We start from the raw sequence: 15,277 nt of genomic DNA, 5'->3' as shown, positions 1-15,277 counted from the left end.
TGCCTCCGGACAGGCATAGGTTGCGCGCGCCGGACGATGGCCGGCCCATCTTCCCGGGCACAGCGGCAAATGGCCGCTGTGTCTGGAGGCTCTGGCCTCGCCCCACCCCGCCCCTGGACCACCCTGCCCCTTTTTTCAAGCCCCGGAACATACGCGCGTCCCGGGGCTTGCACGCGTCGCCAGGAATATGCAAAATAGGCTCGGCATGCGCAGGAACGCTTATGCATGTAAATCCATCTGGATTTACGCATGTAAGCTTTGAAAATATGCCCCTATGTATTCTTGAAAGAACAGAAAAAGCAAAAAAATGCAAATATCAAAGGGAGTATCAGCAGACATTCAGTCTATGTAACAATCCACAATGTGAATGATGGACAGCCATTAATAAGTAAAGACAGAGAAGGAGCTTGCCATTAAGCTACAATGTATTTTAGTTAGGATTTAAAATATGGTCTATCAAGCCTCACATTAGTAACCAATGTATGATCTGATTACTCTTGACTGCAGCAATTTTATCATATTTATAGTGTAAACAGACAATATTCCACCAAAAATGAAATTCAAGATTGTGCTATTTTTCCAGTTGATCAGAATCTGTTTCAAAGCTATAGTGAGGAGAAAACCTAAGAGTCCCCTATGCGGAGCTGGAAGAGAGAACTCCAAACTTACTGATTTTAAAATTACTATACTATATGAAATGTAAATTGAAAGAGACAGAAACTCTGAAATATTCTCATATACAACTTTCCAATATGCACTAGGGATATGCATTTGTTTTCAATGAAATAGACAATGGCAACGATATTGTCTATTTCGTCATGTTTCGGGAGCACCCTGAAATGAAAAAAAACAACAAAATTTTGTGCACACTAGCTATAGTTTTCCTATTTACATGCTTAGTGCGTGCACTAATGGGATTTTGGTGTGCACTAACTAGATGTTAGTTTGCATTTTATCCATTAGTGCACACACTACCTAATTTTCCTTCTAAGGAGACAGCCAATACGAATGCAAAACCATACCTCTAGCTAACGAATTGCTCCCCAATTAACACTTTTTAACTTACTGAAAACATTTTTTATTAGTGTGCACTAACTTTAGTTAGTGTGCGCTAATTCTAACAAATTCTGAGAAGCCAATCTAGAGAATGTACAGGTTGATAGATCAGAAAGACAGAATTAAAGCATTTTGGAGCAAGACTGTGAATTTCTTTACATATATACAACAGTAGCTAAAATGTATTCTCTAGGTAACAGGCAACCAATGCAGTTTCTGCAGTACAGGGAAAATGTCCTAACAAATCTGTGCCCTGGTAACAATCCATGCTGCTGTATTCTCTACAATTTGTAGTGCACTAAAAAAATTTGGAAGACCAACATATAACACATTACAGTAATCTAATGATCTAGTGAATGCAGCATCGGTCTTAAATTCAGGCAGAAAAAGCATCCATAGTTTATAAAAGGGGTTCTTCACTACATTTTGTACTTCTGGCAATAGTAAAAGAGAGGAATCCATGACAAAACCAAAATTATAGACTTGCCTGGATATAGCAATCTGCATATCATTGACTGAGAGAAAGCTAGCAATATTAGAAGAAGGGAATCTAGCCAAATACAGACTTTCATTCTTATTCATATTGAGAAGAAGCTTATTCTCAGATATCTAGTTCTTGACAATATGTAAACAATTAGATATCTTAATATCTCAGCTGAGGATTGTTGGATGGGTACAAAAAACTGATGTCGTGGGTGTAAAATTGGTAACCTACATCCAAGTTTGTAAACACATGGCAAATTGGGAAAATATAAATGTTAAATAGTGTTGTTGACAGAGCAGAGGCCTGAGTGATGCCTGTAATCAAGGTGGAATAAAGATTTTGAACCTGATATAATAACCCTTTTGAAAATATGTTTTTAATAGGATTCAAATGAAGTCAAAACAGTGTCCATACCCTACATGTATTACAACAGGTCTAATACCATATGGGTATCAAGTATTTTTTTACAGGACACTTACAAAATCAGTCAGGGCTCTGCAACCCTGTTTCATGTGTACTTTTACACAAACTGAACAGAGGCATTTCATGGGTTGAAGCTGGGGCAGTTTGGTACATTTTTATTATAAAGAGTAAGCATGTGAGTGTATGCACACAAATTATGCCCTTCAAAGAGAAGGTGTATCTTTATATGACTGAATCCCTGTGTGTACCTGGTCACTTACCTGCAATTTTTTAAACTAAACTTAAGCACATAAGGTCACTTTGAAAATCATTGGTAACGTCTGCAGGTGAAATGTACCCTCCCTAAAGCTTTTGAGTGCAAGCTTTTGACATTCTGAAGGTTCCTTCCTTCCTTCCTTAGACATTGCTGCTTACTTATTTCTGTAAACTCTGGAGATGTAGACTCAGTTTTTACCTTCATTAATCATTGTGTGACTTTGAATAAATGTTTTAACTTCCCTTGCTTAAACTCCATATGATAGGACTCCCACCAAGGACCCCTTTTTGTCATTTAAGATGCCCCCTGGTGGAATTGTAATGAGTATGATATTCATAAGGATCACTAAGTGGCAGATTTCTATAGTGCATCTGAATTGAAGTATTTATACAGTTCCAGAAGCAACCTCCTCTCAAATAATCACTCAAAATCAAAGCGAAACCAGAGAGGGAAATAGTATATAAACCTATTACCACAAATCTTAATACAAGACTAGAGACAATATCATCAGCACATGCTCAAAGTTATTTAATCTGCTGTCTCTCGCCCACAATGGGCTGCAGGCAGTTTTCAGCCTTCAAAGCAATATTCCTATAATCATTTATTGTCTCATGTCTCATACTTCCACTAATCCAAAACAATTTTTTCTTAATACCTTACTTATTTAAATACTAGAGTTTCCTTCATTATAGCATCTACAAATCCCAATATGCATCAGCCTAATAACACTATTTGCAAAACGAAAATTTAGCCAAACTGAAGATCACTCAAAACCCGACATGGGCCATGTTTCAACTATAATAGTCTTCTTCAGGGGAAAACCCTTTTTCATAGTAATGGCAAAATATTCTCAGATCCCGGACAATACTGAACGTTGAGATCTTGAGAGGGGGCAAAAGCCAGAATGCCGGAGTGTTGAAGAAGGAGATTCCGAAGGGGACAGAGTTTGGTGATCTTAGGGAGAAAGGTTACCTTGTGGAAAAGTTGTGAATACTGACACAGATTCTTGATGCAAATTGGAGGTGGAGACTGTATTGTGTGTAAGGGGATGCTGCTGGGGAAGGAGATGTGATAAATAATTGCTGGTAGATGGGTAAAGTGGGAAGGAAAGGAGAGTAAAAAAGAGTTTGCAAATTGGTTTCCCCACTAGGGGACAGTTATACATAGTAGTGGAATTAGTTATACTGGATCTTTCTTTGTATCTTTTGCAGCTACCTCAGCTTAGCTGAGTTAGTCAGTGAATCCATTCTATTTTATTTCATTCTCTGACTGCTGGTTTTTACCAGAAAATAAAAGTTTATTGATTTGGACTAAACTATGGAGTGAGTTGCATTTTCTGGTGGAAAAAATAAAGGGAAGGCATAGCAGTCGGGGGGAGGGAGGTCATACATAGAAACATAGAAATGACGGCAGAAAAAGATCAATCGGCCCATCCAGTCTGCCCAGCAAGCTCCCACACTTAATTTCCCATACTTATCTGTTTCATCAACCACCAGGTTCAGGGTCCTTGTTGGTAACTGTTTGATTCAAAGAGGAGTTCTAGTCAGGTGAAAGTCCTATCCAGTTTAGGACACTGGCTCATCTTCTTAGCTTCTGGGCCCAGGTCCACTATGCTATCTGATTGACCCAGATTCCCATTGAACCCTATTCTTTGAGACTGGCTCCCAGCCAGCAAGCCATGCCAGGGTCCTCTCATCATTTTATGTGCCTTGTCCTGGGAGGTTACATCAGTGTCAGTTTTTGGAGGCTAGTATTCCAATCAGGACTTAAAAAAAATAAGATAAAAGGCAGATTTTGAAGCAGGGCCAGCCTAACAATAATTGGGCAGACTGGATGAGTCAGTTGGTCTTTTTCTGTCATGATCTACTCTAGGGCTAATATGAGCTCCTGACTTAGCCACCCAGATTCTACGTGACTAAATTAAGCTAATTTTCAGTCAAACATAAGTGGTTAGGTTTGCAGCTGACAATGAGTTTAAATCTAGACACCAAAATCTGAGCTGATGGATTTAAGACTACCATTGCAGTACTTAGATTTGGGCGCATAAATTAGGTGCCTAGTCCTGAAAATCAGCATTATCGGGCCGATGGAATATTATGCGCTGTGCCTAGCGCACAAGTTAACGAGCGCTTGGATGCATGTTTTGGACATGTGTCCTTAACCCCCTGTGCAATCAGGGAATCAGCGTGTCCAAACTCATGCGTAGCTAATAGCACTCATCACATGTAAATTCCATGTAGATGAGACTATCAGTTATTATCCCGCTTTGCAAAAAATCCCTGTGCACTTTTTAACCTATCAAATTTTACACCTGTCAGAAGCAGGCGTAAAGTTTTCCTGTGCGTCAAGGGCTCAACTTAAAAAAACTGTTTTTCTGTGGTTTGCAGCACCATGCAAAAACATAGTTTTGATGTAAAAAAAAAAAAAATTCAGGGCACACAATATACACCCACAATATACACACTCAGGGCTATGTGTGGGGTAGATTTTAAAAAATTGCACACACGCGTCCATGTGCACGCGCTACCTGGCACACGCACATGGACGCATGATTTTATAACATGCACTCACTGGCGCACAAATATAAAATGCCAGGTCAGCGCGCACAAGAGAGGGAGGATTTTTGCTGTTACGCGTGGCGATGCATCGGGGCCTTCCCCAGTTCTCTCACTGTCCGCTCCAATTAAGGAGCGGACTAGGAGGGAACTTCCCAACCCCCTAGCATGACCTCCCTTCCCCTTCCCCTATTCTGCCCGCCCCCTATCCCTATCCTAACCCCCCCCCCCAAAAAAAAATCATTAACCTACTTTTGTGCCTGCTTTTGAGCAGGAGCAAGTTGTGCATGCTAGCACCCTGCTGACAAGCGATCCCCCGGCACCGGTAAATGGCCACTGTGCCGGGTGCCTGTAGCCACGCCCCACCCCTTTCACAAACCCCGGAACTTACACGCGTCCCTGGGGTTTACACACGTGGCCTAGCTTTTGAAAATTGGTCCGGTGCTCGTAAGGCCAACTACGTGCATAAAACCCCCGGTTTTCTGCGCTTAGGTGATTTAGAATCTGGCCCTGTGCATACATATTGTGCCAGTAAATTAGCTGCTGCGGGATAAAACTGAGGCTCATAAATTGAGCATTCGTTTTGGTAACCTGCACACAAAGGGCACCACTGCTTCACTTACTGCCGATTGGTCCATTCACTGTCACATGTCGGTGAAAGGACCAATTCCCTTTCAGAAGGCTGTCCTGAAAGGAGATTGGTCCTTTTCACTGACACTTGTCAGTGAAAAGGACTAATCAGGAACAGCCCTGCTGGGGGGGTGGGGAGGGAGCTCTGACCAGGCTTTTGTGGACGCACAGCCAATTTTCCTGTGCACCTGATTGCAGAGCGTTAGGGACACATAAATTATCCATTGTGCGTCCCTTTTAGCATGGCTACTCATTTGCGTATTGCATTGAGCACCCAGGAGAGGTGGATGTACACGCATTCAAAAAATGCGTATCCATTTTAGATGCATATTTTTTATACGCATGTTATTGCATCAGCCTGTATATGCCTAACTTTTCTCCCCTAATGAAATCCCCATGCTTAGAGCCACCTACATTTAAAATAACTGAATTTAGCTATTCAGCCCTGGGAAATTTTCAGTGGGTCTAATCTAGATACCGAACTCCAGAAATTAGGTGACCAACCCCTTTAAAAACTGACCCCCATGCTATGTTTATTGCTTATTATTGGAGTAAGTTTAAGTTCAATACCCATAAATCAATGCTGGGTTCAAACTGAGTTGAAGTAAATCCCTACATAGTATGAATCCAGTTGAGAAGGCACAGACTGGAACCAGTGGTTCCTCATAACTTATGAAATTGGTGTTTGTTATTGCAGATGAACCCAGCAGATGTTACTTCCATGATGGTGATGGTGTGTGCGAGGAGTTTGAGAAGATGACCAGCATAAAAGACTGTGGTGTCTATACACCCAAAGGTTTCCTGGACCAGTGGGCATCCGATATTTCAGTCTCACACCACAGTGACCAGCATTGTCCAGGCTGGGTAGTCATCGGGCAGCCAGCAGCAACACAGGTAAAGAGCTTCTCCTCCTCTCCCTCATTTGTATGTTTTAGCCGGTGTCCTAGTGACTGCATAGCAGCTTGTTGAATCATTCTTTTAATTGTTCTGTACAATAGTTTCTCTAGAGGCAAATCTCAACGGCTGGTACAGTTATTGCCCAGAGGGTTTCTTGACATAACCAGACAAACTCCAGCCCCACTGAGCTCTCTTAGGATGATGTCAATGCACAGCAAACCACGTAAAGCATGTGAGATCAGCTATGTTTTGTTTGATTTTTTTAATGGTGAAACATGGAGCTATGATTTAAGGCCTGGCATGATAATGTTTCCATTGCTAAAACTATTTTTAAACATTATTAGGTAGTTGGGTACCTATTTTTTAAATTAGGTAAGACTATAGCCCAACACGTGTTGAACTTATTGGAACTTTCCGCTGTATACAGAGTAAGTTTTTGTCACTTATCCAAAGTACTGCTGTCAAAAAGCCAGGAGATGCTTTCCTATCACCTTGTAGAGAGACTGTTATTTTTCAGTTTTCAAAATAATCCTGGAATGATTTCAGGGTGGATTTAGCATATGCTGTACCAATCTATATTATTGAGTGCTCGTTATGCTCTGACACTGGATTCCTTGAGCTTTTGTCATCCTTGGAGGAGTCAGAACAGGCCTGGATTTGCTAATAGACACACTAGGCCTGTGACTTGGGCAACAAAAATCTTGGGGCAGCAAGCTGGCGTAAGATTTATTGCCTTCCAGCTGCTTTGAATCTCACTCAGCAGAGAACAACCCTATGCTTCCTGTTCCAGCCCCTCACCTCCCAGGCAAAGTGCAGAGTTCAGTAGGATACAGGGTGAGGATGGTTCAGACAGCAGAGCAAAGCAAAGCTGTTCTGCTCCCTCACCTAGCCTCTCCCTTCCTGTCATGTGCAGGGAAGTAGGGGCGGCAAAAACCTAAATCTGTCACTGATTCAAAAATGTCAGCCTGTCTCTTTAGGTGGCAAAAAAAATGAAAACCCTGAATTTTCTGAGCATTAGGTGGAGTGAAAAAGGCCATTTGCATGTCCTCTATATCACATACCTTTTTTATTTCATTGTTTTTAAGAGTTCCACCACAAAATAGCATGTTTTGCTGAGCTGCTATTTTTACAGTAAGTCTTTGACACACACGGACTTTGCTTGTATCCTACAGGAAATTCTCACAAAGACTGGCACCAATTGTTTTCCTTGCAAGTCTTTAAAGGGAAATGCTGTGCTCTATTAGTGAGAGACAAATGGAGTACTCATGTGGAGTAGCCCCAAGAGTGCAAAAATGCCAGTAAATCTTACTTCTGACTGGCCCATTATTGGTTTAAAGGCGTTAGGTCTAAAGTGGAAAATTTTCATCCTAAAATGCAAAACCATGAAAAAATTTGATATGCATAGTTTTCTGGGGATACCACAAGCTTTCTTTGCTTTTATTCTCATAGGGATTACTAATCCGTGGTATTGTTCCCCATAGTATTTTCCTTCCAGTATCGCAATTTAGGAAACCACACAGTATTTTTCATGGCATGGGGAAAAGTACCATAGGTTAGTAGATGTTGCAAATGTTGACCCTTGAGCCAGTTAGAGCACTGGATGATCCGCTGAAGGGAGGCCTGCAGTGGAACTCGTAGCCAGAAGGCGGAACAAGACCAGGAGGCCTGACAGGACCTTCACCTATACCAACCCTCATTCCCCGCAGGTTGAGCCCTTGGGTGCTGGGTCTGGCAGGACTTAGTCGGAGGTCTCCTGGCGAAGAGAAATCCGGTAGGAGGTCCCAGTCGAGGCTGGCAGAAGAGCAGAGTGAACGGAGACAGTCCAGGGGTCGTGGCAGGCAGCAGCGGTGAGAAACAAGGAAGCAGGCCGGAAGTCAGGGCAGGCAGCAGTGTAGCGGAGTCAAGATCAAGCCAAAGGTCAGGATGGGCAGCGAACAGAGAATACCAGAGCCAAGCCGAAGTCAGGAACCAGGGAGTCAAGCCGAAGCAGGAGGGGAGTGGAACATGGGAGCAGGAGTGGAGCAGGAACTGGAACACGGAGGCAGGAGTGGAGCAGGAACTGGAACACGGAGGCAGTAGCGGAGCAGGAACTGGATCAGGAACACGGAGACAGGAACTCAGGAGCAGGAATGCAGAGACAGCAACTAGCTACTCCAAGAGTATGACCTGTTGCTAAGGCAAAGCAAGAAGGTCTGGCCTATTTATAGGCCTCTGTGGATGATGTCGAGTTGGAGGCCAGGCTGAGGTTTCCCGCGCGCGGCCCCTTTAAATCTTGGCCTGCCGCGCACGCGCACGCCTAGTGGCAGAGTTCCCCACAGAGTTCGGCGGTGTCTCCCTCATAGGGATAGAATGCCACCGGGAGCCTCACCGTGGGACAGACCAGTGTGGAGGAGCCAGCAGAGAGCTCCTGCTTCCACGTGTAAGTGAGGAGGGCTCAGTCGCGGCTACCTGTGGCCAGGTTTCCCAACAGTAGACCCCAAATGCCATGCAATGATAGGCCCTTTGCCTGGGGCCACCATCTTGTTGAAAGGCCATAGTGGCCAAAAGACCATCCCCAATGTGTAGAAAAAGATACCCCCCCCCCCCCCCCCGAGACTTTGTTCCAGCCATTCTGCCACCTGGAGAGGTAGCCCTAATGTAAAAAATATAATTAAAATAAAATTTCAGTCGTATGGCAAACGCCTTTCCTCACTTTCAAACCCACCCCTTTGCAATAAAAGAGCCCCTCTCCCCAGCCTCCAACACCCCTTTGGCCTTAGGACCCCACCCCCTTCCTGAGCCCCCAACCCACCCTAGTTCACCCCCCGCCCCTTGTGCATACTTTTAAAAACCTGGTGGCCTAGTGGGGCCTCCTATACTCCGGGCCCTGTGCTATCTGAATCAAAAACAGTGCTGGCCCGCCGCTATTCAAGTTATGCTCCTATCACTAGGCCATGAGGTTTTTAAAGGTATAGCCAGGGGATGGGCTGTGGTAAGTTGGGGATCCTAAGGCTGAGGGGGGGGGGGATTATTGCAAAGAGAAGAATTTGCCATGTGATTAAAACTTTATTTTATTTTTACAGTAGGTCTGCCTCTATAGAAGGTGAGGGAAGAACAGGTGTATTACAACGCCCCAGGGATGGTTTCTACATGTTGGTGGTGGGGGGGAGGTCCTTTAAGAAATTGCCCAGGAGCATCGGGATGTGCATTAGCATCCAGATGCTCCCAGGGAAAGACAGCTACAGCTCCTTAGTTGTAGCTTTCAGAAAAATATGGCAGCTTGCAATTTTTTCAGACGTGCCACATTATAATTGCGATGGAGAAGGTACAGAGAAGGGCTGCCAAAATGATAAGGGGAATGGAACAGCTCCCCTATGAGGAAAGACTAAAGAGGTTAGGACTTTTCAGCTTGGAGAAGAGACGACTGAGGGGGGATATGATAGAGGTGTTTAAAATCACGAGAGGTCTAGAACGGGTAGATGTGAATCGGTTATTTACTCTTTCGGATAGTAGAAAGACTAGGGGGCACTCCATGAAGTTAGCATGGGGCACATTTAAAACTAATCGGAGAAAGTTCTTTTTTACTCAGTGCACAATTAAACTCTGGAATTTGTTGCCAGAGGATGTGGTTAGTGCAGTTAGTACAGCTGTGTTTAAAAAAGAATTGGATAAGTTCTTGGAGGAGAAGTCCATTATCTGCTATTAAGTTCACTTAGAGAATAGCCACTGCCATTAGCAATGGTAACATGGAATAGACTTAGTTTTTGGGTACTTGCCAGGTTCTTATAGCCTGGATTGGCCACTGTTGGAAACAGGATGCTTGGCTTGATGGACCCTTGGTCTGATCCAGTATGGCATTTTCTTATGTTCTTATTTTATTTCCATGAACTTGCATAATGATGAGCTGATTTGCATGCATTTGCAAAACATTTACATTGTAACATAGTAAATGATGGCAGATAAAAATCAATTGGTCCATTCAATTTGCCCAGGAAGTTGCTCATGGCAGTAAGTGCTGCTCTGTGTAGGTTACCCACATGTTTTCTGTTAAGAGTAGTAACTGCCATTCTGTACAGTTACCCCTATGCCTTCTGTAAAGGGTAGTAACGTCCATTCCATGCGGTTACCCCATGCCTTCTGTTAAGAGTAGTAAATGTCACTCCATACAGGTTACCCCATGTACCCCTTTCTTCATTTCCAACATCTAGCATTTAGGGATCTGCAGTGTCTGTTCCTTGCCCTTTTGAATTCATTTGCTATTTTTGTCCTTACCACTTCCTCTGAGAAGGCATTCATCCGCCACCCTCTCCATGAAGAAATATTTCTTGATTTTGTTCTGAGTTGTCCCTCCTGGAGTTTCATTTCATGACCCCTAGTTCTACATTTCCTTTTCAGTAGAAAATACCTTTCATATACCTTAAGGTCTGTATTATATCTCCTTTGCATCTCCTTTCCTCCAGGGTTTACATATTTAGTAGGGATGTGCAGAGCAAAATTTTATGTTCATATTTTTTATGTCCGAAAGGGGGTCCCACTTGCGGCCAATATGGACATAAAAAAAATCCAATGAGTTGGGTATATGTACATATGTGCAAAAAAAAAAATTAAACCCCCTCACCCTCCTTAATCCCCCCCCCAGACTTACCACAACTCCCTGGTGATCGAGCGAGGAGTGAGGACGTCATTTCTGCAATCCTTGGCGAGAAGCATGTGATGTCGGTGGCACGTCGAGTGACGCGGCGTCACGTGATTCCCGGCTCGTTCGCGCCGGACGGCTCGTTCGGCCCAAAAGAACTTTTGGCCAGCTTGGGGGGGTCAGGAGGCCCCCCCAAGCTGGCCAAAAGTTCTTTTTGGGCCGAACGAGCTGTCCGGCGCGAACGAGCCGGGAATCACATGACGCCGGCGTCACTCGACGTGCCGCCGACGTCACATGCTTCTCGCCAAGGATTGCAGAAATGGCATCCTCACTCCTCGCTCCATCACCAGGGAGTTGTGGTAAGTCGGGGGGGGGGGGGATTAAGGAGGGTGAGGGGGTTTATATTTTTATTTTGGCTCAACAATCGCGATTTCCCACATATCGAACATATCTATGTTCGATATGTGGGAAATCCGATCGTTTATGTCGAATCAATTTTTTAAGTAAAAAAAAAATATGAGTTGCGTTTTACTAATGCGGTCAATCCGAATGCACACCCCTAATATTTAGATCCTTCAGCCTCTCCTCACAAGTCTGATACAAACTCCAAACCCTTTTGGTCACCATTCTCTGGACTGTTCCATCCAGTCTTTATGTCTTTTGAGATATAGTTAGGGGAGGGGCAGATTGACCTATCAGAAGATCGGGCTCCCCCTGATGGGCCAGTCACTCTCATCATGTGATTTTTTTAAGCTTCTTACCCAAAGAAAAGGAAAGGGGCTGCTATGGCCTGAAGAGAGGCCTGCGGGGCTCCGGCAGAGATGCCTGCAAGGCCGCTGAAGAACCGACCAAGCCACACACATGTGCCGGTAGAGCACATGCTGCAGCCACGTGGCCTGCAGATCGCGGCACAACCCATCCTGCCACAGCATTTACAGAAGCCTGCAGGACCGCGGCAGAGCCCATCCTGCTGCAGCCTGAAGAGATGCCTGCAAGGCTGTGGCAGAGTCCATCCTGCTATGGCCTGAAGAGAAGCCTGCAAAGCACATGGGCCTCTCCCACCCAACGTTGCATTAGCAGCGTGGCCTCCTTCCATCTCCCTTCGGAGAGTGAGGAGCAGCACTGTGAGTCAAAAACCAGCAAAGAGAAGGCCCAGAAAAATACGAGGAGCTCTGAAAGGTGGATGTGCGTATGATTGTGTGTATGTGAGATAGAGTACATAATAGGGATGTGCATTTGTTTTCAACGAATGTGTAATCTGCTATGAATAGGTCCCTGTTTGTTTGATTTGTGGGTCCGCGAAATGCATGGCAATCCCCCACGAATGAAACATATCATATTAGTTTCATTCTTTTGGTTTGCAGTGCTTTCTTAGCAGCATTTTGAAATAGAAGGCCATGTGGGAATATCCATAGCAACAACCAGCCCTTTCCTGTGAGTCATAAGTGACCTCACAGCCCTGTCATAGAGTGGGTCAGACAGGTTGGCAAGGAGACCAGAATGTCAACGTATTACAGCAAAGCATTCTTCTAAATCAGCCAATCACTGCTCTCAGTGCTCTGTGATGCTGTTCCTGCTGTATTTCTACCTTAAACAAGCATAGCACGCGGCGTGCCACGCAGTGCACTTTCTTCTTGGCTTTTGTCTGAGGAGGTTGCTGCTCTTTGAGCTACTCTCAGAGTGTCTCAAATCTGTATTCAATTGCTATTGTTTGCTACTATGATAGTTTGCTACAATTAATTTTCCATTGCTGAAAAAGATATTTGACCTTTTTTGCTGCTGTGCCTGCCAGGCAGCCAGGCTTTTTTTTACTGCACTTTTTTTTATTGAACTACTTGTTGACTATCGGTCTCATGCCGGTATTTAGCCTTAGATGTAGTTTACCACCCACTTTCGGCTGCATTCACAAACAACCCGACTCCGAGAGACCTGGTCCCGGCACGCCGGGGGCCACTACTACCGGCCTAACACCATCCGCGGGCTGAGCCTTATCTTGTCTTACCTTCTTGTCTTTCCCCTATCAACACCACAGCGACCTGACTACCTCAGCTCTGCCAGTCTGTTTTGCCCCTATCAAAACCACAGCGACCTGACTACCTCAGCTCTGCCAGTCTGTCTTGTAGGGGTGTGCATTTGTTTTCACCGTATTGGCGATCCGCAACGTATATTGCACTATTCGTAATATTCGTGGGGAAGCGAAACGTATCGTGATTCCCCATGAATACACGAATCTTCGCCGAATTATTCGGCCACCTAAATAAAAATTTAAACAAACCCCCCACCCTCCTGAACCCTCCCAAGACTTACCAAAACTCCCTGTGGTCCAGCGGGAGGTCCAGGAGCCATCCCCTGCACTCACACCCTTGGTGCCGGTTTCATCATGGCGCCGATATCCTTTGTCACAGGGGCTACCGGTGCCATTGGTCAGCCCCTGTCACATGGCCATCGGTGCCATCTTGTGCTCCTACCATGTGACAGGGGCTGACCAATGGCACCAGTAGCCCCTGTGACATAATATGGGCAAAGGCTATCGGCGCCATTTTGAGTACAGGCATCGGATGGCCAGAGTGCAGGAGGTCGCCTCGGGACCCCTGTTGGACCCCCAGGGACATTTGGCCAGCTTGGGGGGGCCTCCTGACCCCCCAAGACTTGCCAAAAGTCCAGCGGGGGTCCGGGAGCGACCTCCTGCATACCGGCCATCCGATGCCAGTACTCAAAATGGTGCCGATCGCATTTGCCCTCACTATGTCACAGGTACCTACGGTCGGCCCCTGTGACATAGGGAGGGCAAAGGCGATCGGTGCCATTTTGAATACTGGCAGCAGATCGCCTTTGCCCTCACTATATCACAGCTGTCAGTGACACAGTATCTCTCAGAGCCAACAGAGAACATGCAGACAGATCCGCTGGCATATTGGGCACACAAGTCCACTGTCTGGCCACACCTAGCCAAAGTGGCTCAGCGATATCTGTCATGTCCACCAACCAGTGTGCCCAGTGAACATGTCTTTTCAATGACAGGGGATATCATGAGCCATTACCACTCAAGGCTGGCACCAGAGTTGATGGAAATGCTAGTGTTTTTGAAAGTAAACCTGCCTTTGCTTGGGTTTCCAAATTTTCCCTGTGAATGGCAAGATGAATAAAAGCAATTGAAAGCCTTGCAGCAGCTCCAACTGCCTCCTATGCTCCAGATAATATAAGCACTGTAGCACATGTACCTGACCTGAAACGCTGTGCCTGTCCGTCCACTGTCCAGGCCATACATCCCTACAAGGGCCTGACCTCAAACGCTATGCCTATCCGTCCACTGTCCTGGCTGTATGTCCCTACAAGGGCCTGACCTCAAATGCTGTGCCTGTCCGTCCACTGTCTAGGCCATACGTCCTACAAGGTCCTGACCTCAAAGCTGTGCCTGTCTGTCCACTGTCCAGGCCGTACGTCCCTACAAGGGCCTGACCTGAAACGCTGTGCCTGTCCATCCACTGTCCAGGCCATACGTCCCTACAAGGGCCTGACCTCTAACGCTGTGTCTGTCCATCCACTATCCAGGCCATATGTCCCTACAAGGGCCTGATCTGAAACGCTGTGCCTGTCCGTCCACTGTCCAGGCCGTACGTCCCTACAAGGGCCTGACCTCAAATGCTGTGCCTGTCTGTCCACTGTCCAGGCCGTACGTCCCTACAAGGGCCTGACCTCAAATGCTGTGCCTGTCTGTCCACTGTCCAGGCAGTATGTTCCTACAAGGGTCTGACCTGAAACGCTGTGCCTGTCTATCCACTGTCCAGGCCATACGTCCCTACAAGGGCCTGACCTCAAACGCTGTGCCTGTCCAATCACTGTCCAGGCCATATGTCCCTAGAAGGGCCCTGACCTCTAACGCTGTGCCTGCCATCCACTATCCAGGCCGTACGTCCCTACAAGGGCCTGATTTCAAACGCTGTGCCTGTCTGTCCACTGTCCAGGCCGTACATCCCTACAAGGTCCTGACCTCTAACGCTGTGCCTGTCTGTCCCCATTTAGAATGTAAGAACATAAAAAGCTGATTTAAGATGTTTGGAGCTTGCATATTTCATATGCTCAATATTTTTCATGACCTTGCCAACAGTAATGTTTCTAGTACAATCGAAAACTGGTGGTAGTTGCACTCTTGTTCATACTCTGTGTTCCCATTGTTTACAGAGGCACTGTGTAAACCACAAAGTCAACACAGGTTGATATTGTAGATTTGGATTTGAGTAGCGGTTTTCTTATTTCTGAGAGCTCTTCATGTTCCTTTGTCATCAGCTGAAGTGCGTAAGTATAGTTAGTAGCTTCTGGGTATTCAAAAATAATCTCCAGCTCAGTTCTTGCTTCACAAA

The 15,277-nt window shown here is 45.5% G+C and overlaps 1 protein-coding gene across 1 annotated transcript in view; it reads left to right on the top strand.

Moving 5' to 3' along the window:
• PAPPA (pappalysin 1) overlaps window positions 1-15,277 on the top strand; it is a 611,319-nt gene that overhangs the window by 349,486 nt on the left and 246,556 nt on the right. Inside the window, exon 10 of the mRNA XM_029613956.1 lies at window positions 6,102-6,298. Coding sequence (XP_029469816.1) covers window positions 6,102-6,298 — 197 coding nt within the window. The remainder of the gene's footprint in view (window positions 1-6,101; window positions 6,299-15,277) is intronic.

This window comes from Rhinatrema bivittatum, chromosome 8, assembly GCF_901001135.1.
Source record: "Rhinatrema bivittatum chromosome 8, aRhiBiv1.1, whole genome shotgun sequence".
Classification (NCBI taxonomy): Eukaryota; Metazoa; Chordata; class Amphibia; order Gymnophiona; family Rhinatrematidae; genus Rhinatrema; species Rhinatrema bivittatum.
Note: the sequence above shows the minus strand (reverse complement) of the source record. Positions and strands in the feature narration are given on the sequence as shown.